Consider the following 25,584-nt stretch of genomic DNA (forward strand, 5'->3'; position numbering starts at 1 on the left):
ATAAGGCCTCCTGAACCCTCTAGAAAAATCTAGAGTCCCATTGGTGATCTGCCAGGTGACTAATTTTCAGAAAAAAAGTTGGTCGAGTTGCTGTTGTTCGTAGAGGAAAAGTTTAAGTTCCTTGTTTGGCATGTCTGTCCGTGAGAAGGTCTAAGCAAGAAGAGTTTGGCTCCAGGCAACCTGTCACGCCTTTTTTTTTTTTTTCTTCCAGGGGACAGGTGTGTCCACCGAAGGCCCCCTATTGACCTCACGAAGATGGCGGCCGAAGGGTGTCGCGACGCATGACGACACCACGTTTGTGGGCGGGGCGAAGCCCAAAGGGGCGGGCCCTGAGTCGCTGGGCCGGGCCACGAGGTGCGGGGCGGGGCGCGGCGGGGCGAGGGCGCGGGTGCTCTTCAGCCGGTGCGCGCCGCGGCGTGAGAACAAGCTGGGGAAGTCCACCCGCGGCTCGGGCCTGACAACGCGGCCCGCAGCGCGGTCGCAGACCTCAGGCAGTGGCTAGTCCGAACGGAAGCGGGTGGCACCCAGGCACCCAGCGGCCGGCACCCGCGCTCCGCGGGCGGGAGGCGGCCGAGAGCGGGGAATTCCCGAGAGCGGCGCGGCGGCGCCTCCCTGACCCAAAGGGCTGAAGCGGACGGTCACGGGGCGCGGCGCGGCCGTCGTCCACGACCGAGACTGGGCTCGCAAACAAGCGAACCAGGCTCCTCCTCCGCGCGGCCGCCTCACCTGGGGGCCGCGCCGCGCCGCCTCCGCCCGGGTCGAAGGCACCTGCGCCGCCTCGCTCGCCCGTCTCCGCCCCTCGCCCCGCGGCGCGCGCACCTGGACGCGGGGAGCGGCGGCACCCCGGCTCGGGGAACGCGGCGCTGCGGCCCGAAGCCCCGGGAAGACGGAGCGAGCCGGGGTGCAGGTGGAAGGGGCGCGGCTTCGCGGATCTCGGCGCCGGCCGCCGCTGCTGCCACCGCCACCGCCGCCTGCTCGCGGGGACTCGGCCCTCGGCGCGCCGTCGCCCGCGGCCCGGGCACCATGAACGGCAGCAGCGCCAACATCACCTACGCCAGTCGCAAGCGGCGGAAGCCGGTGCAGAAAACGTGAGTGTCGGGGCGCGTCCGAGCCGGGGCTAGGGGGGGCTCAGACCTTGGGATGCGGGAGGTGGTCACTCCCCCGCCCCCTCCCCCCCACACATTTCGACCCGTGGGGAGTTCGGTCCCTTCCCCGACCGGGTCTGCAGGATCGAGGTTCGGAAGCAGGTGGAGACTCAAAGCCGTGGATGTTGATTTTTTTTTTTAACCGATTGACAGCGTGGTCCCTCGGGTCTCTTGTCACACCACACAAGCACGCCTCCAACCACCGCCAGGGTGCAACTCTGCTTTCTCTTATGTGGTCTTCATCTGTTGACAGCTCTGGTGGGCCCCGTGGAGCCGGTCGGATTAGTTGACACAGACCGGTCACGTTGAAACTTCCCCCCCTTCCACTTTTCTTACCAGCGTGGGTTAGGTTAGAGGCCGGCGGTTTCTCATTCCTGCAGCGAGGCTGGGTCGAGCGAGCGAGGCGTTTCAGAGCGCCAGACACGTGCGGAACTGCACTGGCGGACTGATTGTCGCTGAAGGTGTTTGGGGGAGTCCGCTGCAGTGGACCTGGTGGCACCGGTTATCTACTTGTTTGGCAGGAATTTTGTCGTGCTCCCACTGACCAAGTTAATAAAGCAGTAGGGAGTTGTTACTAGCAGGTAAGCGTGGGTGCAGTGAGGAAAAGAGAGAATTTGCATTTTCACTATTAGGGTGGGGAATGGGGTGCTTTCTTCCTAGTTCTGGAGGGGTTTTAGAGTTTGTCAAGTCAAAGATTTGGAACTGGACTTAACACGTTTTGTTTTTGGAGCAGCAACTTTAAGTCCCTTCCCCGTCTCCCCCAGGTTTTGTGAATTTTAATAACTTACTTGTATTTTGCTGTGAGCTTCTATATTGTTTGGCGAGGCAGAATCAATTTACGTGTTAATTGCTTTTTGTTAATTGTTAATTTTTTCAAGGAAAATCTGCTCGATTTACTTTTGTGAATTGGCCGTATTCATGTGTTTATTCCTCCTCTCTGACTTAGTTCACCTATGTTAAATTTTCCATAAGCAAATTTAGGAATACTTTAAATTTACACTCAGGTAATCAGAAGCCTACCCTTAGGTCACCAACTTGAGCCAGAAAAAAAATATGGATTTAAGATTCATGCATAAAAACAGTTGTTTAAAAGTTTTGTTATTCTGGAGTATCAATTTCAGGAGTGATCATAATTATTCAGATCTAAACTTGGCATTAAGGGGAGGTTATTCATCAGCACAAAGCCTGAAACTTGGAAGGAACCAAATATTTAACAATTTTCACAATATTCGGAACACCGCTCACTCAGCAATTTGGGGTCTTAGCAGTTTTATGACTTTGTTTCACAATATTTCGCATTTTTTAGAATTGTTCCTTGTATAAAACTGTGGTTTTATATTTTGACTTTATCCTTGGTGGTTAAAATTGAGAGGCATTCCCGGTGTCATCTCTGTATTTGTCAACACATTAATACACTTTTCATAATATTTAATACTGGTATTGGGGTTTTATGTGTGTATTTTCAGAAAACTGGAAGATCTTCCTGATGTTTTACTGAATTTCAGTCAATATATTGCAAAAGAATAGAGATATCTGTTTTTGGAACCAAAATCAGATGCCTTATTTTTGTGTTCATTGTGAAATTTTAACATTTTTGGCTTCCAGTTAACGTTTATTAAATTTTTTGTATGCATAATATATATGCCTTTTATTTATATAAAGTTGTATCCATTATGTTATCTCAAATTTTCAGTATACTTCTTGAAATGAACGTGTGTATTTAGTAATCTAAGAATGCCCTGTAAGTGTGCATTTTTCACATTTACTCTCAATTTAACATAGGTGTTTTTCGCATCTTAATCGAGCTCCTTACTGTCTTCTAATTATTCCTCATAGAATATCAATAACTGACTCCGTAATAAAAACCCAATACTGGCATTTACAGATTCAAATAAAATTGTGTATTAAGTTTTATCTAAATGAGAAGTGCTTAGTTTATGTAAGTAGTCAGTTAAGGCTCAATTTAGGAATGTAGTGGTTAAATCTGCAGTTCCGTTTAATATGAGTTCAGAGATAACTTAGGCTAATTTAGCATAAAATATGTTTACATCATGGCAAAATCATATCTTGTTTGATCTGAAAATGCTCTATGTTACTGAGATCTTTGACCCATTAAGTGGTGGTCATTTATTTAAAGAGAAAACAGATTGTAGAGTAATTATTGGATTGTTAATAAAATGGCTGTTTAAATATATAGTTTCCAAAGATTTTGTAATTAAGTGGCATAATTTTGACCTGAAATTCTCCAGTCTTCAATTGAATTTACTAAATAAGATAAGCTCCCTCTAGTGGTAAATTGAATGCTGAAAATTATTTTCATTAGTAGGCACTACTTAAATATGTTCAAGTATATTTTGTATAATGGACCTTCAGTAAAGTTTTTATCTTTTAGAATAATAGAAATTTGTAAAAAAAAAAAGTCCAAATCCACGCTTCCACCTTCAAGATATTTACAAAGATAATTTTTAGATTAGATTCTATGGTAACTTTCCTTAGAATATTATACCTTAATTAGTAAGTAACCCTGCCAAAAAAAATTTAGTTTGTTTTGTTTTATTTTCTTTGGCAATTAGTACATTGTTAACTTGTTTAACTTTCCACATGCAGTTAAGAAGCATACTCTTGAATAAGTAGAATGTGTTTTAACTTAATGATAATAAACTTGGACTTTTGTAGTTAAGGTTTATGAATATAAAATGATACTGGTGCATAGATTGGCCATAATTCTAGAAAGTTAATACTTAATTTTGGGTTCTATAACCTATTCTCTTTCAAATAATTTTACTTAGTTTACACTTTGTGATTATAAAGGCCTCTTCATGTATTTGAACTATGAAATGAGTAAATGAAAATGTCTAGTTGTTGGTAACATTTATAACAGATAAATGACAAAAAGAGGAAGTGGTGAGATAAAAAGTGAAATGCCACTAGATGTAAACTAAAAGATGAGTTTTAGTTTCTTTGTTTTTGTAGTTGTGGCCAAGTAATTTTTTTAATTAAACAGGATGGTCCACACCTAAACGGCCACTCTAATCACTGGAATTAGTAGAACAAAAACATTTTATAAGCTATGAAGGCTGCTAATGACATAAATGAAGCTGCAGCATAAATTCTGTTATTTAAATAATTTTAGTTTATGGTATCACGGGACAGTCAATTCTCTTGTGAAACAGTAAGAGGCAGTATATCATTACATTCTCAAATACAGGTTTGGCTGGAATGTGCTACTCCACTGAAGAATGCACCTACCATAGTACTTGCCTGTTGATGTATATAACTAAGGCAGTTACTTGGAAATAAGCACCATGAAAATCTTTAACAGCAGCACCTTTATACTTCTGCGTTTCTTTCAAAGTAATGCTTTATAGTATCTTAATATTACAACAAACAAAATTTCATATGTACTGTAATACAGATGTTTCTGGTGTTTTACATACATTTTGTTTACATTTTCTAAAAGGGCTTTGAAATATATTATTTCAGCTTTGTTGTTCCAGCTTTATAGATAGATGCCTAAGATACTAAGAAGTGTGAGGTAGTAGATAAAAAGATTGACTGTGTATACTACTCCCTAAGTCTTTGGGCTCAAAAACATGTCATATTCATAATTTCACAAAACTATTCAAATGAATAGTTTAGCAGTGTATATCTATATCATAGAAATTTACTTTCCATTGTTTATTCTCAGTTACATTCTAATTAAATTATTTGCATTGCACTGTTAGTATTGTTTTCCTTTTTTTTTCCCAATCCATGCCTGAATTTCATTTTATATTCTTTTGCTGCTGTGTTCATGATTTTACGCCTTCCATTACAATCTCTTTTGCTGAGGGTCAGAGCAATAATACAGTAGGTAGGCTACTTGCCTTGCATGCGACTGGCCTGGGTTCAGCTAGCGCCCCATATTGTCCCCTGAGCCCACCAGGAGTGATTCCTGGCCACTAGAGCCAGAAATAAGCCCGGAGCACAGCAGGGTATGCCCCACCCCCAGAAAAGCTTTTTTGGCTACACAGTACCCAGTTGTGTTAATGCTTTGTTACCTATTTATTTTTCTTTTGGAAAAAAAAATTCTGTTTCTGACTTCTTAATATTTTCAGCTAGTATTTTTAGCTACATTTTTTAGACAAGGGAATTTCTCTGCAAATTATTAGATGTTTTCTTAGGAAGAATTCACCAAAGTGGGATATTTTAGGGTATGTGCCTTTTACTTCGTGTAAAATATTACCTCCCCTGAAACAGTGTCACATTATTTTACAAAATAACTTACTACCTATAGACAGTCTTTGGTTATGCCTGTGTTCAAACACATTTATGTTAACACTTATTAACATCAGTACTATATATAAATTATCTAAAATTTAGCCTTTTGGACATTATAATTGATGTTTTACTGTGAACATGTTATTGGCACTGTTTAGTCTATCATTTACCTTCATCCTTCCAATATATTTTATTTTATAAGTTGGAATTCAGTTCACTTTTGTTGTTTCATTGTATTGTATAGCAAGTACTATGTACTGCTGAGTAAAATTATGCATTTTGATTACGCTTTCCTTCTTGTCTTATTTTTTTCACTGATTTATTTCTTCCCTTTTTTTTTTTATCTTCCTATCATTTGGATTTGGGTTTAGCTGTCTCAGCTTTATGAAAGACAGACTTTGTGTTTCTTTCTTTTATTTTCCTTGTTTGGAATGATTTTCTAGAAGGGAAGGATAGTTGCAGAAAGCTATGTGCTCTATCATAATAAAACAAGAAATGAGTTACCTGTTTTTTAGTAACATATTTCCATGATGTTGTTCTCTGTTATTACAGATGTAGGTAATCGGTTTTATTTTTTTTTATTTTCTGAACTCCTGCGTACCACTTTCATGGCTCCTACATTAAGTAGTATGTCATTTGATTTTGCCCTATTATAGAATTTTTTTTCACCTAGTACTTATTTTTCGTTTGGGGCCACACCCAGCAGTACTGAGGGCTTATTTCTGGCTCTGTGTGCAAGGATTGGCCCTGGTGGTGCTCAGGGGGCCATGCGGGATGCCAGGAGTTAAATCCAACTTGACTCCCAGCAAGGAAGTGCCTTATTGCTTTCAGGTCCCAAGTATGCACTGGCTCCCTCCCTCCCCCTACCCTTTCTCTTTCTCCTTTTACGTTTATCTTCCTCCTTGGTACTTACTTATTTTGATGTCCATAATTTTTTTAAAAAAATTTTACTGTAGTTTGAGGTAACACGTTACAGTAGTTTTAATGTTTATGCTTTGGTATACAAAGTTATTGTATCTTCAACACCATCCAAAATTAGTTCTCTAAAGATAAGTTTACCTTTTGTCTTTGTAGCAACCAGAACTTCTAGTACATTGTACATACTAGCTATTGGAACATTCGTTACTAATTCACTAATTTAACAGTATACCATTACTGGACTTTTTTTTGTAATGTTGTTGTGATTTGGGGATAGTCAATACATTTTACAGGGATTTAAAAAGAAACAGTAAAAATACATAGAAGAAAAGGGTACATTAAAAAATGTTATTTTTCAGATTTATGAAAGTGTTTTCTAGGATATATTTCATGTTCTAAGATTTTTCACTCTTAAATCTAGACACATTGTACATTTTTGCTTCCCCCTAGGAAGAGCAAAAGTGGAAATCAGAATTATTTATTATAAGTATAGAACAGCAGAGAGTGAACTAAGGATTTTTTTTTTTTGTGTGGGAAGACCCACATCCAGTGGTGCTTAGGGCTTACTCTTAGCTCTGTACTCTGGGATCACTCCGGGCAGAGCTCAGGGGAACATATGGGGTGCTTGTCATTGAACAAGTGGGTAAGGCAAGCACCCTACCCACTGTACCATCCCCAGCCCTGAGAATTTTGTTTGACTTGGTGACTTCCTTCTCAGAAGTATGTGTATTTTTTTTCCCTGCCTTGATAGGAAAACAAAATAGTTGCATTCATCCTAATAATGGAATTTGTTTTTATTTGTGCCACACATCACCTTCCCAACATCCCATCAAAAATAAAATTTATGGTTACAAACATTCAATAATCCATTCAAAAATAAGGACATACACTAAAGCCATGGGGGGAAATGAACAATGAATAGATTTGGGGCTCTTCAGGGGTTGATTTGGGCATGCTGGTATGGTGAGATTTGGTGAGGAATTCTCCTATTTCCTAACTGTTAGGTGGAGAGTAATAGCATACGAAAAGTATGCCTTAGTTCAAGAAAAGATAAATTAGAGGGCATTCAGGTGCTAGTTTTTAACAAGTGAACTGACAGAAAAGAAAGCAAGCTGATCCAGTAAATTCAGTTGTGTGGGAGATAATGGTTTTTAGGGAAAAAATGTTACTGTATCCAGAGAATTTCTAAAACTACCATTGCAGACTATTTGAAGTTTTATGTTAAATGACAAAATATAAACGTCTAAAGTTACAGTAATTTGTGTTTAAACTGGATTATTAACTTTCCAACTTTGTTTCAAACACTGGGTATGAGTGATTAATTTACCAGACATTTTGGACTGGGATATAAGAAGACTTTACGACAGATTCAAGTGACATTTGACACACTCTTGGGCCTGCTACCATCAGTACTTAAAGTGTGCAAGGCTTTTAAAACAGAAGCATGACATGCAGTCATCTGGAGCCTTGATGGCACAATAATTTTGATTTATAGATTGGGACAAGATTTTTGAGATTTAAAAAAAATAATTGCTCTACTGCCTGATGGCATCTTAGGTATAGCAGTTTCCCAATCCCACTCTTAAAGGAATGTTTACTTATATTTTAATTATAGACTTTCATTTAAGTAGATGGCAGTATGTTTTGGCATAGATTGAAAGCAGTACAAAAAAAAAATTCTGCCAAGCCCCAGTCAAGTGTAGTTGAAGTAGAATTATTCTTTTTAATTATTCTGTGCATCTTCAGTATGTAAAGCTAAGCATAAATATTTCCACAGAATCATTTTTATTTCTCTTCCAAAATCGGTGAAAAAGTATATCATAGTACTTGTAGCTTTGACAAAAGTGAAATTGGAATCCTAAATCTAGCCAATAGTTTTCAACCATGATCTTAATTCCACTGTGCATTTGGCTTTGATCTATGACCTCCAGAATATTCTTTCTTTTTTTTTTTCATGTTTCTCTCATGTCATCTTAAACTGCATTACTTCCTCAGCCTCATGTTGATATCACTGGAGTTCTCTCTCTGTCTGGATCTTGCACTAGGAAATAGAGTTCTTTTCTTATGCTGAAAACATCATTTGTGGCTATTACACACAAAATATTTTCCTCTTTCTACTTTCTGTACCTAGTCACACAGCAAATCAGCTGTTAAAAAGCATTTGATTCTGGTTCAAGCTTTGTGCCATTTTGCATATATTAGTTGAAGATAGATACTTGTGTTTACAAGTTGCTGGTTTGTAGAGAATTATTTGATAAAATAAGAATTGTAGGAAAAAGTTGAAATTTAGTTGGAAAAGAGGAGAAATGCAATAGATAATTGTAATTTAATTTGGTTATAAATATTGTGTGATTAGGTGAAATCAGGAAAACGATTACCAATCTGTTACTTATGTAATTATGTACCATGCTTTGTCATAAGCATAAACTGCTTTGCTGAAATATCTCAAGCCAGCCTTTAGTGTACCTGCTTTCATTGGCTGTAGTCAGGCACTGATGAGATTAACCTGTTTTAATTGTGAATCCATAGTAGATTCACAGTTAAAGTACTGTGCAATGGGGATACAAAAATGAGTATGTTTGCATAGTAATAAGAACGACAACAAAATACATACAGTATAGGTTACCTAAGAGTTTAGGAAATCTGAGCTCATGCTAACTAGTACGTACTGTGAAAAATGAGAAGTGAGCAATTATTATGCGTTGTGTAAAGAAATTCACATTTGGTATAAGAGTGAATATGCAGAGTCAATACACATAAACAGTGACATTTTTCAACTTTTTTTCTTTCTGTTATTATCTCCACGTATTATAACAGCTTGTTTTGCTTCTGTGTTTTTGTTATTTTCTTCCCTCCAATGTTTTATAATTACCACTGGAAAACCACCAATATGGCAAAACTGGATTTCAGTTTGCTTATGAGAGATGTTATCTGGACAGAATATCAATGAAATAGTTGAGTAAGAAATTTGCAACCAAAGCATAATGCACAGAAATAGTACTGGAGGAATCCTTTGTAAATAGAACAGGGACACTTCAAAAATAATTTTCTTGAGTGTGATAAAACAGAGATTCAAGAAGTAATATGTATGACACCTATTTCTTAGTATTTTTTGGGGGGATCACACCCAGCAATGCACAAGGGTTACTCCTGGCTCATGCACTCATGAATTACTCCTGGTGTTGCTCGGGGAGCCATATGAGATGCTGGGAATCAAACCCGGGTCAGCCGCATGAAAGGCAAATGCCCTACCCGCTGTGCTATTGCTCCAGCCCCTGTTTCTTAAAGTATAGTAGACAAGGAAAGCTCTGGCTACAGGGAACAAAGTCAAAGAAATAGGGGCTTTAGAAAGATCTAGAAGGTTTTTATCTGCTTGGCTAAGCAATGTGGATTGTGAGGTGCTCCTGAGAGGTTTGAAAAAGGTTTGAAAAATGTAACAAGGGTTTGTATTTTTTGAAAGAAGTACCAACTTCAGTGAGAGCTGCACTGTATTCTGTCCTGTCTATCATCAGTACCTGTTTAGTAAAACATAAAACTTGTCAGGTAAATTCCCTTGAAAGCTTACAGTGACTCCCAGGTACCAAAGTACAGTTTTCTTATTAGTACTGTGAGAAACCTTGCTGTTTCATATATCTTTAAACTTTCTGCATTAAACTTCTAGTCACTCAATTCTTTACTGTATGTCTGTGAAGACATGACATACCGGAAAATTCTTCCCTAGCTCTCAACAAACACGCCTGTCACTCCTTAGTTCTTGTTATTTTTAACACTCAGTAGTCTGAAAGGATACGTGTTTTGTGTGTGTGTGTGTGTGTGTGTATGTATTTCTATTTCTCAGTAGAATTACTGTAACCTTCATGGGAACAAGAACATGTTTTGTTCGCTGCTTAGTTTGCTGTGATTGGCACAGAGTAGTTGGTCAATATTTGTTGGAAGAATGTGGACCCAACCAGCTTCCTCTTCTCTGTTGTACCCTTTGCTTCTTGCTTCAAATGGGGTGTGCGTGGGGGGGGGGGGGGGGGGTCTCTCATAGTTCACCATTCCTGAGACACACCTCTCCTGAATTCCCCCTGTTAACTCAAGATACATCTTTCTGAAAACAAAAAGTGAAATAAGTGGGGTTTTTGTTGTTTTTGAGGTTTCTTCCAGGGAACAGGGATCTCCGTACTTTTTGGCTAGGTAGGCAAAGGGTATATTTGCCTAGGCTGCTCAGACAAGAAACAGGTAAATATTTGTGTAAACAAGGTAGGGATCAGTCAAGAATTGTTCATTGAGATACATATGTATTACAGGTATAAGCTGATATGTAGTTAATTAACTGGAGCACTGGTATAATATGGGTTATGCATTCAGTATAACTGGAGGAACATAACAAGGGAAATATAGCAAGAGAAATAGTTATCAGTTTCACTTAAGTATATAAAATAATACAGTCTGGAGAAAATTTCTACTTGATTTATCTTGTATGTATGTCACATTTCCAATTAGTACTTATTTTTTTAGAAATAGCAAGTATTATAGAAAAAAATAGAAAATAGAAAAAAATAGGCAAAAATCTAAAATTACTTAGGGGTATAAAAGCACTCACGTTTCATGTTTATTTCATCATCTTTTTCTTTAGTTAAATTATATTTCACATATAACAATGAAGAAACAAACTACTTAGAAATGTTTTCATTGGGGCAAATTATGCAATACTTAAGCCACTTTCTATACTTTGAGATGCTATAGTTTATTTTGAATTGACAAAAATGTTTTTGCTATAGTAGTTTACAGTTCTTTTTCTGGCAGTTGGAAAGGTGCAGAGACAAGTACAGATTACTTTTTTTTTTAAATGTCTTTATATTTTAGCATGTCTATCTGCTGATCACTTTAAAAGGTGAATTTTTCTTATGAAATCCTAGCCAAGGCTTTTATGTAGAGTTGTCCAGTTTCTTTTTGTTAATTTTGCTTGTTGTCTTGGGCCACACCCGGTGGCAGAACTTACTGTTGGCTCTTCACTCAGGAATCAGGTCCTTGAGTGGACCATATGGGCTGCCAGGAATCTATCTCAGATTGGCTACATCTCTCTGGTTGAACTATATCTCTTGCCTCTAATTTCTCATTTTTGAATATATTTTCTGCATTTACTATAAATATAAAAAATAAAATGAGTGTAGGGAAATTTATACTAAATGTTAGGGTTTCATTGCATTTTCTAATTGAAACTTGTATTATGATAATATGTAGAATTACTGGACAAGTTGTGAGAGAAAAAATGTACAGTAATGAGAGTTAACATATTCATCAATCAATAAACAGAAAAAACTAAAGTCAGCATTTTATTTGACTTAATTTTGGAAAAGAATGGCTAGAGAATAATCTGGAGGTATCAGAACCAGAAAACTTTGAGAGGGTCAGTGAAATGAATGAAAGTGTTAGGGAAGTTAGGAAGCTGGGGATGGTGCAGATAGACTTTTCATTTAGAATGCTGGTGTTTATGTACAACAAATGATAGCAGGATGCTTTTTGTAGAACATAGAAAAGAAAGCATGATTTTTATGATGCAGATTTGCCTCTTTCTCTTACAGAGCCTGTGAATGATGGGGGTAAATTCCTGGTAGAGTTAGTGGTGAATCAGTAGACCGCATATGTATGAACTATAGAAAGTGCAGTTGGCATTTTCCTCTGATGAAGTCGTATGTTGCTAAAGCTTTATGAGGAATTTTGCTCATTCTCTCATTTTTCTTAAGATACAAAAGGGAGCTTTTCAAAAAGGATTTATTTACACCCCAAGTACATTTTAGGTGTTTCTAAGAGAGATATTTGTGGAGATGTTATAGTATAATAGAAAAATTTTGTCTTATACATTTTAAAGAGTTTTATGGTATTCTTTTTCTTTACAGTGTCAAGCCAATTCCTGTTGAAGGAATCAAGTCAAACCCTTCCAAGCGACATAGAGACCGACTGAATACAGAGTTGGACCGTTTGGCAAGCCTGTTGCCCTTTCCACAAGATGTTATTAATAAGCTGGACAAGCTTTCAGTTCTTAGACTCAGTGTCAGTTACCTAAGAGCCAAAAGCTTCTTTGATGGTAAGACTAATGAGTTAATTTTTTTTTCTCTAATCACTTACAAAATACTTAGGTTGACTATGGCTGTTTGTTTCTGTGTTGAAAGTTGTTATGATTTGCTATCTGTGGAAAAGTTTTGCTGAATAATGAAATGCAGCAAAAATTAGAAATTAATAGTTCTATAAAACTATTTTCTAGATTTGTCAAAGATACTGCCATTTAAATGATATATGAAGTCATTTAAAAAATGTGTTTAAAAATGTAACCCATATTATGTCAAGTTCCAATTCTGCTTTTTTCTAATTCAATTTTATAGTTTTTGTTTTTCTTAAAAAAGTAGTATGATATACTTTTGCTAAACTTACTATAATAGGTTTTATGTATTCTATTGTTTTATATGAGCAACATAGTAACATCATGAAGTGTAATTTTTAAGTATTTTCAGCCAGAAAGAGTTATTTCATTTTAGGAGTCAATAGAAATGGATTTCAGTCTCAACTATGCCATTGACAAACTAGAACTGTATCCAAATCAGTTAAATACTTGGACTTCAGGCCAGTCAGATAGTCCAACATGTATTGTTTGCATTTGCCTTGCAAACAGTCCACCCAGATTCCATCCCAGGAACCCTCTGATTCCCTGAGCACCCCAAGGAGTGCTCCATGAGCACAAAGCAGGAGTAAGCATAGAGCATTGCTGGGTGTTGCCCAAGAAAATACCCCAAAAACCCAAAAATCAAATACCTTGAGCTCAGTTTTTTCCATACTATTTGAAAGGGAGAATGTAAAGGGGTCCAAGCGCTACTGCTGGCAATTCCAAGCCAACTAGGTCAGTGTTTTAATGAAGAGTTTTAGGGTGCAGTGCTTTGAGCACTGTAGGACGGGGAATTACACAGATTACCTCCTTGATGGTCCATAGAGTCTATTTATATGGTGGTGCTGGGGTGTCTCCAGGGCTACAGCTAAGATGATTGGGGGCCATGTGGTGCTAAGACTGGAACTTGGCTCGACCACTTGCAAGGCATGGACCATAATTCCTTTTCAACTTCTCTACTCATCATAAATAATTTAAATTTTTGTTTGAAAACAATGTTGCAGTATGTCTTTTTCAGGTAAAATAATCCTGAATTTGTTTTTCTGTTTATATGTAAGAAATTTATTTCTTAAGAAAATATATGTAAAATATCCTTTAGACATGTTTTAAGTGTATGATGTTATTTTCAAACAATATGGAGAATTAATGATAGAATCTATGAGCCTACATTAGTGCTTCTCAGATTTTAACATAGGAACACACAGGAGTCCTGTTACACAAAGGTTTTTATTCAGTAGGTTTAGGTGTGGTTAGTGATTTTGATTTCAAACAAGCTCTCAGTGTTGACAGTGCTACTTTAGGTCACTCGGAAGTGCCTAATTAACACATTCACAGATACTTGAATTTGTAATTTATGTCTAGTCTATTATAAAATAACTCATTTCCCCTTAGGTTTATATTTAGATGGTTTGATGTGTTCTGTCGGAATGGTATTTTGTTTGCTTGCTTCTTTACTATGAATGTAGTTTAACAGTTGTAGTGAGCACTCTACAGTGATTTGAGGATAATAATTTTAAGGAAGAATACATATCAAAGTTTCACATCAGACACTGAAATTTTATCTGATCTATATAAAAGGTCTTGGAAATTTGAACTTTTATCTATTATATTTCATGTTTGGAATTTGTTATATAGGAGTATATGTGCATGACTCAGTTATATAGTTGTTTTGTGGTAGAACTAGAACCAGTTGCTTTATGTAGGGTGGTGATTTTATTTTTTTGGTTTGGTTTTTTTTTTTTTTCCTGACCATATTTCAGTTCTGCTTTCTGGAATCCTTTATATAGTAAAACTCTAGAACTTTTTCCTCAATCCCCAGTTACCGTAATGTAGTCTTTAGACAAGCAATATTCAGCATCATCTGAGAACGTGTTAGAAATAACAAATCTTGGGGATGAAGTCATATTGCAGCTGGTAAGGCACTTACCTAGCACTTGGCCCAACCAATCCAAGCCCCATTTGGTCTACAGAGCCACACCAGGATTAATCCCTGAATGCAGAATCAAGAGTAAAACCCTGAGCACCACTGGGTGTGGCTCTAAACCTCCTTCAAAATTAAAACAAAAACAGATCTTACCTTTGTGAGATTGGGTGCATGTTGAAGTCTGAGCGTTACTATTGGAGATAGTAACCTCAAGGCCACTTGTAGCTTCTTGAGATGCTCTCTTCATCCACAGAATTTATGCTTATGATGTCTTAGCAACTGACCCTATAGTGAGGGATTCTGAGGAAGAAGTGGCTTCTGCCCTTAGGGAGATTACTCAACCTGGTATCAGTGTATTTGAATCATTTTATTCTTTATTTCCTGCTCCTTCATAATGTGAATTCAAAGCATATGTTTTAAAAATTGGGGAGTGAAAGTGGAGATTGTGCAAAATTTAGAAATAATGGAGAATTGAAACTGCTTAGAGAGTAGCTACTAGGCCACACACATACTAACATTGTTAACCTTCTATGCTGTGTGTGTGTGATATTTGCATATAGATAAGGATAGAGATACACATGTATATGTAGTATATACACACACATATATATATTTATTAGGTATGTAAGTCCTGTTCAATACTTCAGGTAAAATTGATTCCAAATTCCAAAGACATTCTGTCTTACAAAGAATGTCATGATTTAATACATGACATTGGTGCTGCAGTTTGTGTTAATTAAGCCACATTCAAGTGTGAGTCACTGGTGGTATGCACCAACATCAGTGTGCTAACAGGGCTCATCATGGAGTTTTTAAAAAGTATTTTTTCAGTTCCTCATTAAAGAGTTTATACTTAACCTTTTATTCTTATTAAGTATATTGACAGTAGGATCTTATTAGCTGATTTATATAATTTTTATTACATTTTTACTTTGAAGCACACTATTTTTTTAATTGAATCACCATGAGATAGTTAAAAAGCTTTCATGTTTGAGTTTCAGTTATACAGTGATCAAACACCCATCCCTCCACCAGTACACATTATCCACCACCAATGTCCCCAGTATACATCCACATCCAACTCTCCCCCTGCCTAAGGCAATGTAATATTTTGAGAGAACACCAAGAATAAAATTTTCAAGGTAATCCTATATCTAAACAAAAACTAAATGCAGACACCTGATTAGAGGTTTTATGTGCTGTTAAAACCTACTCTCCCTCTATTTGGGAAACAGTATAGCAAAGTTAAGGGAAGCGCTTGGTGAATAACAGGATGCAAACAGGAGGTGTGTGAATTCCTGCGGAAAGAACAATATAAACGAGTAATCATACAATCTTGTTAGAGAGGAAACTCAAGTTCTACTGTAACAATAGATATTTTTCCAAGAAAAATCCATCTATGTATTTTGAGTTTAAATAATCCAACTTGGAAGAATCTTCTTAAACTTTGGAGCCATGACACCATTGCTATGGCTATTGCCAAAGCCACAGTAAATTTTAATTACAACATCATATTAATTTCTTTTCTAATTACAACATCCCCAAATGTAACTTTAAAAGTACTTGCACCAGTCTTATTTCATCTTTCAGAAATTATAAAGTTAGAAACAGTTTCATTGGCACTATTATGGTGAGATTTGATATAAAAAATTTTGTAACATCCTTTAAGTAACGTTGCAAGTTCAGGATTCACAGAGAAGAAAAATTGGGGGAGATAGTTACTGTGCTCCACTCGCTCAAGTTCTAATGTCTTAATAAACCATGACAATATGGGAACTATTGTTAAAATAATAATGTTTACCAACTATTCTTTAAGGGAGCATTTCCAAGTCAAGTATAAAGCTTAGAAATTTTATTAATAGTTTTTGTTTTAATAGAAAAAATAATTAAGAATCTTTGAACAGTTAACTATTTAAAAGCTTTTGAGATAGATAATATTCTAGACCACAAATATCAGAAAATACTTATTTCCTACTTTATGCTATGAATTCACACTATTTATAAAAGTGTGATATCCATCATATAATGCCTTTTTAGTGTAATATATTTCCTTTTTTCTCACTACAATGAATAATCTAGTAATTGGATAATTCAGAAAAATGATTGCCCCAAGAAGGCATTCAGAATTTATTTACTTAATTTCACTGAAATATGCCTAAAAAATGAATGTAAGTTTATGTTCTTTATTGTAGATTTTGTACTGAGAAATGTGTTTCAGGGATCTGAAAAAGGATGCTAGTAAATTGCTAATTACATAACTTCCAATTAGCTAACTTTAGTTTTTGGTTCTATGAATTTATTCTCTATAAATTACACAAATACAAGACTTTTATTGAATTGTGGTGTTAAGAAATTTTTTACATAGTCTCTTACAGTGCAACATAGAGTAGAATTTAAGGATTAAAATGTTCAAAACTTTATACATCTTTTTGGACTTTATTGGTATCAAGCTGTCCTCTATCTTGGTATTTTCATTCTTCCCTGTGGCATTTTTTTTTAGTATATTTTTTGCTCCTTTGTCAATGCATCAGTCTTATTACCTTGTTCCTAGCCTACTTACTATTTTTGTTTTTGCAGAATGTTTCACAGTGTTCTGGCAACCGTTGTACATTTTGATTTTCGTCAATAGAGATGGGGTCTACAAGCAGGATGCTGGATTAGGTTTTGAATTTTAGTTTTTCGTCTTTAGGCCACATCTTGTGCACAGAGCGTACTTCTGGCTCTGTGGTCAGGGATCACTTCTGGTGGGGTTTAGGGGACCATAGGTGCTGGGGATCAAACCCGAGTTGTCTGCATGCAAGGCAAATGACTTAACCTCTGTACTGTCTCCCTCACTGATGCTGGACTCTGTGTCAAAAAACACTCATTTTATAAATAATGATCAAATGAAAAGAGTCAGAATTCAGTCTTTTCTGGTTTTTTTTCACAATAGACACGTGAGCTTGTTTAGAATTAATAAGCATATGTAAATGAAAATCCCAATAGATTTAAAATGGTAGAAGCTATTTTAAGCTTTATTCAGTTTCCTCAATAACATTGCTTTTTGGTGTTCTATTTCTGCATTTTTACCTTTTTTATGAATCACCTAAACTACGTATCTTGGGGAAATTTCTATAGTCCTTTATATCTGTAGAAAATATCAGAACAAAAACCTACCATTACTGTTTTCTGATATTGACATAAAACAGGGTAAAAATTCAGTTTTTGTTCTCAAAATAAATTAACTCCAACTATTGGGTAGTCTGAGGACAGCTTAAATCATTATTTCCCAAAATAGTAGCTTTTTTGGTAGGGGCTGGAGAGATGCTGTAGGGGTTAAAGTGCTTGCTATGTATATAATGGACCCCGTTTAGATGCCTGGCACCACATATGGTTCTCTAAGTCCCACCGAGAGAGAATGGTCTCTAGCACAGGGACAGAAGTAAGCCCTGAGTATAACTGGGTGTGACTCCAAAGCTGAAAACAAAAACAAATGTATGGACTATGGTCAGGGATAGTTTTATATAAGGGAGACTAGGATATTCCCATGCTCTACTTGACCCGAGCAGCACCACAGACTAGCCTGGTTGGCTTAGTATTGCGGGGAGTTCTGTCCCCACCCCTCCCCCCCGCCAGCAGGTTTCCTGAGCATTGGTTGAAAAATGACTTTTTAAAAAAAAACTGAGTTAAATTAGTTTATTTTTGTTTGGGGACTGAGTTCCGACTTTGTGCTCAGGGAGCACTCCTGGCAGGCTTGGAAGGACCATATGGGATGCTGGGGATCAAACCCAGGTTCGCCTTACCTTAAGGCAAGTGCCTTACCTGCTGTACTGTCACTCCAGTCCGGTGAGTTAAGTAACTTTATTTTGTGAAATGAAATCTCAGAAACAAGAAAAATATCGTAATAAATTTTTTATATCTTATTAACCATAGGAGTTAATAATCCTAATTATGCATGTCATTTTTCTAGCTTTATAATTGGCAAAACCATTGTATATATTCAAGGTGTAAGATGTTTTTATACACAATACATTTGTAAATGGGTTATTACCACAATCAAGGTGATTAACATTTTCATGACTTCTGTTGGTTACCATTGTGGGTTTGGGGTTCTTTGTTTTGTTCTATGTTGAAAATATTTGAGATATATCTACTCAACAAATGACAAATACACCATATGATATTTTACCCTGGTTGTAGTCACTCTGCCATACTGTAGGTCCCTAGAACTTGTTCTAGTCTCACTTCTATGTATTGCACATTTTTAAATTCCACATAGAAGTGAGATGAGATCATACAGCATTAGTCTGTGTCTCACTTAGACGAATATCCTCTAACTTTATCTGTGCTTTCACAAATGACAAGATTCCTTTTTAAAAAAAAATATTTTTAGCATCGTGGTTTAAAATAACTTATTGGTAAGGCTTCATACACAAAATATTCTAGTACCATACTCACCACGAGAGCACTTGGAGTTAGTTCTAGCAACTTGATTAGTTTAGGGGTTGATCCCAGTTTTGATTTTCTGCATTTGTAACTTTACAGAGAATAGTTTTATTTTCCCATTTTAGGAAAAAAAAAAAACAGCTTTATATAGAATTAGCCGCACCCACCATGAAAAAGATCTCTCCATTTGTTCCTTCCCATCCTTTCCTTCTAGTAATTATCATATTTTTTACAAAGTCACAGTGTTAGTTTTACTGGGATTTACCATTTGTTTTCACTGGTGTTATTCCACCTGTGAGTGAAACAGTCTCGTAATTGTCTTCCATTTACTAAATTATTCATTAGAATAATCATCTCAGACTGCTTCCATATTGTCCCACATGCCATGGTTTTATTTTGTTGTTGTTGTTTTGTTTGATTTGGGGGACAAACCTGCTGGTGCTTAGGGGATACTCCTAACATACTGTTTGGGGTTTTCTCCTACTTGTGCTCAGGGGACCATGCAGTGGTTCAAACCAGACTTCTTACAAGTAAAGCCTGTACTCCAGCCTTTTATCTCCAGCCCACAGCTGCTTCTTTTTAAATCAGAGAGTAACATTCCATTGGGTATATAATGCTACCATTTCTTTATCCAGTTATCTACTGATGGACAGTTAGATTGATTTTTCTATTTTGACTATTGTGAATAACACTTCTATGAAGACAGAAATGCAGCTATCTTTTTAAATTACTCATATCTTTTGGGAAAATGACTGGTTGGTTTCACTGGGTCATATGGTATTTGCTTTTTTTTTTTTTTTTTAGGAATCCCCATGCCATTTTCCATTTTTGTTGTCTCAGGTTATATTTCATCAGCAGTGAATCAAGGTTCTTCACATTGTTACCAATGTTTGACATTTCTGATGTTTTTGAAAAGGGCCATTCTCACTGACTTGTGGTGATACCTCATTGTGGTTGTGGCTTATATTTCTGTAACAATAAATGATGTTGAGCTTTTTGGGGGGTTGTTTTATTGGGTTTGGGTTTGAGGTTTTTTTTAAATATATAATAATTTATTTAACTTTTGGTTTTGGACCACACCTTACCGTGCTCAGGGCTTAAGGCTTACTCATAGCTCTTTGCTCAGGGATCACTCCTAGTGGTGCTTGTGGGGTCATATCGAGTGCTGGGAATTGAACCTGGGTCTGTCACATGCATGGTATGTGCAGTACCCTCTGTAGTGTGTGGGACTCTACAATCCCAGCCCCACCTGAAACTTTTTTTAATGGGTCTGAAATTTATTATATAATCTGCTGCTTTTCTTGCTTCTTTACTTCACTAGTGAGTTTTGTCTTTGATCATTATCTCATTATATAGCTCTCGATGCTTATCTACTTCATCCGGAACAGTTTCAATTGGTGAGCATTATATGCCTTTGTCTTTATATAAATATGTACGACTTCCTATTTAAAAGTTATTATTATAATATTAAATCAATTTTCACCAAAATGTTTCTGTAATTATAGATGATTGTCTATAATTAGTTTTTTATCATTTGAGAGTTTTGTGATTTGGGTAATGGAAAGACACAATATTTCTGGTTTTTTTTTTTTTTGCTTTTTGGATCACACCTGGCAATTCACAGGGGTTACTCCTGGCTCTGCACTCAGGAATTACTCCTGGTGGTGCTCAGGGGACCATATGGGATACTGGGGATCGAACCCGGGTCGGCCGCGTGCAAGGCAAACGCCCTACCCGCTGTGCTATCACTCCAGCCCCCACAATATTTCTGTTTTACATTGTTTTAGAAGTTATGTTTAGATACAGAATTTTATAAAAAAATATAAAATTGACAACTGTTAGGTCTATAAATAATCTGTTTTGTGATCATGTTTATGTAGTTTGAAATTATGCTTCCACAACTGTTTTACTCTTTGATCAACAAGTTTTTATTAGTTCAATTCTTTTATTCATATATGGATATTTTGATTTTGGAGTCATTATAGTTGAAATGATTGTTTTTAAAACCATGAAATGAATAAAATATTCAGAGAAACAATTTAGATTAGTATTACTAATATCTAAAATGACCTGTTTAAGGATAAGCAGGGGTAGAAGGAAGCAAATTTGTGGAATTTGAAACGATGCTGAAATAATATTAAGTCCATTAAAACCTTTTTATTTCAGTTTCTTTTATGAGTTGGCTAAAGAGAAATTTATAGGTGAAAGGATAAACTAAAATGAAAATTTATGTAGAAAAGTAATAGCAGAGGAGAGAATTTCAAGTTCTGTGTTGTCTATAGAAGCCATAACACTAGTTGACATCAGCAGAGTGATGAGAAAAATAAGTAGTCCCTTTTACAACCTAAAATTGTTTATATTGAATCTTTTTTCCCCCCTTGGCTTAAGTCTTAAATTTACGTGCATGTGTAGGGGTACCTTTGGTGGTTAGCTGCTGACTAGATTCTTGATGGCATCTAGTTTCAGGCTGAAATTCACTCTCATCATTTCAGCCCAGTGGAGGGAGATTGTGTTCAGAACCGCAGGGCAGGAGGCTTGGAGAATAGTTCAGCCAGATAATCTTGTGGCCTTAGATTAGACATCTTTATTCTCCCTCTTCCACAGAGTTCATGTCACCTCAGTGTGGATATTAAACATGCTTGTTGCATGATGTTTTAGGATTAACAGATTCATCCTAAAGTTTCTACTACAGCAGGTAAGGCACTTGGCTTGCAGGCAGCCAACATGGGGTTTGATTCCCAGAATCCCATTTGGCCCTTGAGCCCACTAGGAGTAACACCTGAGTGCAAACCAGGAGTAAACCCTGAACACTGCCAGGTGTTCCCCCACCTCCCATATACTCTTCTCCCCCTCCAAAAAAGTAAAAAAATTTGAATTTAATTTAGAGTTAAAGTTATTATGCCAAATATTTCCTGGAGAATACTGACATTTTACTTATTCAAGTGGAAAATTTTACTTGTAGAGTATGCATAGAGCCCTTTAGGGATTTGGTATTAATATCATCTGAGACTCCTTTTATTAAATTAACTTTGTAATTTGATTTAGAGATGGAGCATTGCTAAAAGAAATATTTCTGGCCTTTTTGCAGAAATTATAATTTCTACAAAATAGTCTATTTCCCTGTATTATTTTTCCCTTTTATCAGGAGTAGCAGTTTCAAATCTAGACACTTTGCTGAGGTAATAGTAATCTGGCTCACACTGGTGAGAGTGTGGAGCAGGACCACAGCCTGCTCCTTGCTAGAGGTGCTTCTGAATGGAGATTTTCCATATTTCCCTGTATTTGTCTTAAATTCTGTGCTTTATAAAACCGAGTCAGAGTTTTTCCGAGTATTTCCTTAAGTTATTTATATTTATAGGTGCTTGAAGAAGCAGCGGAATGAAAAAAAAATCTTAGAAGATAGAGATACATGAGATCTAACTTCCTAACTTTCTAATTTTCTAACTTCCTCAGTCTTGAGGTTCTAAGTCACTAGTTTCAAAGTGTGGTTTGGTTTTCAGTATCATTTTGGAACTTGTTAACAATACCAACCCTGTGATGCTTTAGGGATATTCCTCATTCTGTGCTCACATATCACTCCTGCTGGTGCTCCAGGGACCATTATATGGTACTGGGATCCAACTGGGTAGACTGAATGCAAGGCAAGTGCCTTAATCCTTATATTATCTTCTTAGACATTCTAAAGATGGGGTGTAGTAATGTGTTTTAATAATCTTTCAGGTGATTCTAATGTCTGAGTTTGGGGATTACTCTTGTAGTTCATCAGATTGTGTTAATTAGGTTGCAGTTTCTGAACCACACTCTTGTATGTTTAGAAAGGTAAATGCAACCCATTCCTTACTGGAAAAGAAAGTTTTAACTGCTCTCATTACTTCCATTAATTTAGAGAACTAACAATCATAGAAGAATTGTGTGTGAATAGATGTAAAACTATAAAAATAGTAAGTAGCATCTTTTAAAGGCAATTTCTACTTGGGCAGTTTCTGTTTAGGAATATGTATTTTAAGGACATTTTCAACTTTAGAATCATATTTTGGTTTTGCTAAAAGGCCATATTCTCATTCATCCATGTCAATTTAACATTTACATTTTTTAAAAGAAGCACACTTTTATTCTCCCATTGTGCTTGGAATTTTTTAGCAGAAAAGAAAATGTGTCCATATCATTAGATAGTACTTAACCCTATATACCTAATCTTTGATTTGGAAACTTAACAAATACCATTAATTATTTTTATTACCTTTTATTCAAAAGAGAACACTGCCTTTGTAAAAGAAACTATATATTGAAGTAAAAATACTTTTCACACACAAATATGCTGATGATGCTCTTCAGGTAAACCTAACATTTTTTTTTTAATTTTTTTTTTTTATTAGTGAAACACCATGAGGTACAGTTGTATACTTACAAATTTTTGTGCTTGGGTTTCCGTTGCACAATGATCAAGTACCCATCCCTCCACCAGTGCCCATTTTCCACCACCACTGATCCCAGTACCCCTCCCACCCCCCTTACCTTCCCCCCCACCCCACCCTGCCTCTGTGGCATGGCACTCCCTTTTGTTCTCTCTCTCCTTTTGGGTGCTGTGGCCTGCAAAAGAGGCATCGAGTGGCAACATGTTCGTAAACCTAACATGTTACTTGAAAATACTGCTGCCAGACTAAAGCAAACCTTGGGATGTCTTTTTTATGCCAAAGGAATACTTCATTAACATTAGATTTTTTTGATATGTGAATTTCAAAGAATTCACAGCATGTTTTGAAAAGGAAATGCTTAATTTATTATGAGAAATGGAAGTCTGACTTAGATGTTAAGGAAGAGGAATGACTGACACATTTAGGAAACATGGAAAATGGTCGCATTATCAAGTATGGAAATTTGATAATGTTGTGACATATTTACATAATTCTATCATCAGATCATCAGATTATACTTATACTATACTTATATAAATGCATAAGTTATACTTATATAAATGCATAAGTTTTATATAAATTATACTTATATAAATGCATAAGTTTTTCAGCAAGGAAATAATTGAAATCTTTGGTGGTTTATTATCTAATATCTTACTGAGTAAAGTCAGAGCCGTATACTCTGGAAGGTATCTTGTTTTCAGAGTTAGGGAGGATCGGATTTTAACAAATGTCTGTTCAGTATAACATCTTTCTCAAGTAGCATATTTTCAAACATAACATTTAATTTGGCTGTCGTGTTTAATTTCAGTGGTGTAATGTTGAATGTGTCATAATTTCTGTAGTAAAATGCAATTTTGAATTATAGGTTGTAGGTATGTTGTCATCCTAGAAGTCCTTTTAAACTCCCATCAATACTATCTGCTTAGAAAAGAAAAAGTTACCACTTTTAAAGTGTGCACTTCTACTGTGGACTTTCCATAATGGTTGTAACCTATGCCCTTTTATCTCTATCCATAATCGCCAGTTATAGATTCCAGGCATTACCTTAAACTCTGCATTATATTTTAGCCTTCACAAGAATTTGTCTCAAGATGCATTATTGTCCTCATTTGAAGATGAGTAAACTAAAGGTCAAAGGTGGTTAATACGGGAGAAGTCTGCTTGTGGTTAATATTAGGTCACACACTTATGGTTTGGCTACCTGGGTTTTTATCTAAGCTGTATCGTTTAAAGTTCTGTCATCTTGGAACATTTCTCAAGTTCCATTAAGTCTCAGTTTCTTATTAATCAAAGGGAGGTAATGCCAGTGTCATAAAACTCTTAATAATGAACAAATAAGATGATATGTAAGCTGCTTGGGGGAAGTCAATGTACGTTTAGCAAGGATCAAATGTAACTACTGAGGAAATTAGTAAAGGCCATTCAAGTGGTAGAAAATAATGCTGTTACCAGTACCCCATCCCAGTTTATTTCACTTGCATTTTATCTAGGCAAGAAATGTAAATATGAGGGTGAGTCGTACTAATTAACATGTCTCGTAATTTTAAGAAGGGGATGATTATAGTTATAAAATTTACAAAATAGAAAATTTAATAAAGGGCAAAACTTAAAATTGGTGGTCTAGAAACCAAGACATAAAAGAAGTTTTCTGAAGAATCACATTAGTATTTTTATAGACAAGAATGGAAAGGTGTGCATTCTTCCTGAATCTGCCTGCACATTATTTAAATCCTTCACTGATCATTAACCATAACCACAAGAGCAACGGAAATATGTGTTTACTTTTGGTGAAAGTCTCTAGTGAGCAATCCTTCCTCAAATGTTGTCACCTTTTCCTCCTTAAGCAGTTAAATAAATTTATATTAAATATTGTCCTTTGAGCATTGGGTTATAAACAATGGTAAGAATTTGTTCTTTTATGTTTTTATCTTTAAATTTGTATAATAATAGGAATTTATTAAATCTTTAAATCTCAGTCTGATTGGTGCTTACAGTTTTTACATTCTTTTATAGATCTTAATTTTCATAACTTAGATACCCTATTTGACAACATAATCTGTCTAATGTCTCATTATAATGAATAATATTACCAGTAAAACCCCTGAAACAGATCATAAGTTACTCTAATATGGATAATCCATTTTATTCCTTACTTTGTTTCTTGGTGGTTCAGTAACTCTAGTAGAAATTGAAGTATGTTTATTGGGTAGCACTGTAGCACTGTCCTCCTGTTGTTCATCAGTTTGCTTGAGAGGGCCCAGTAATGTCTCCATTGTGAGACTTGTTGTTATTGTGTTTGGCATATCAAATATGCCACTGGGAGCTTGCCAGGCTTTGCCGTGCGAGCAA

At 36.4% G+C, this 25,584-nt stretch overlaps 1 protein-coding gene across 1 annotated transcript in view; it reads left to right on the forward strand.

The window, feature by feature from the left end:
• Positions 1-931: 931 nt before the first annotated feature.
• The window catches only part of AHR (aryl hydrocarbon receptor), a 42,933-nt gene continuing 18,280 nt past the window's right edge, over positions 932-25,584 (forward strand). The window contains exons 1-2 of the mRNA XM_056118565.1: positions 932-1,088; positions 12,209-12,396. Coding sequence (XP_055974540.1) covers positions 1,024-1,088; positions 12,209-12,396 — 253 coding nt within the window. The 5' untranslated portion in view covers positions 932-1,023. The remainder of the gene's footprint in view (positions 1,089-12,208; positions 12,397-25,584) is intronic.

Source organism: Sorex fumeus, unplaced genomic scaffold (genome assembly GCF_029834395.1).
Source record: "Sorex fumeus unplaced genomic scaffold, SorFum_2.1 ptg000037l, whole genome shotgun sequence".
Taxonomy (NCBI): domain Eukaryota; kingdom Metazoa; phylum Chordata; class Mammalia; order Eulipotyphla; family Soricidae; genus Sorex; species Sorex fumeus.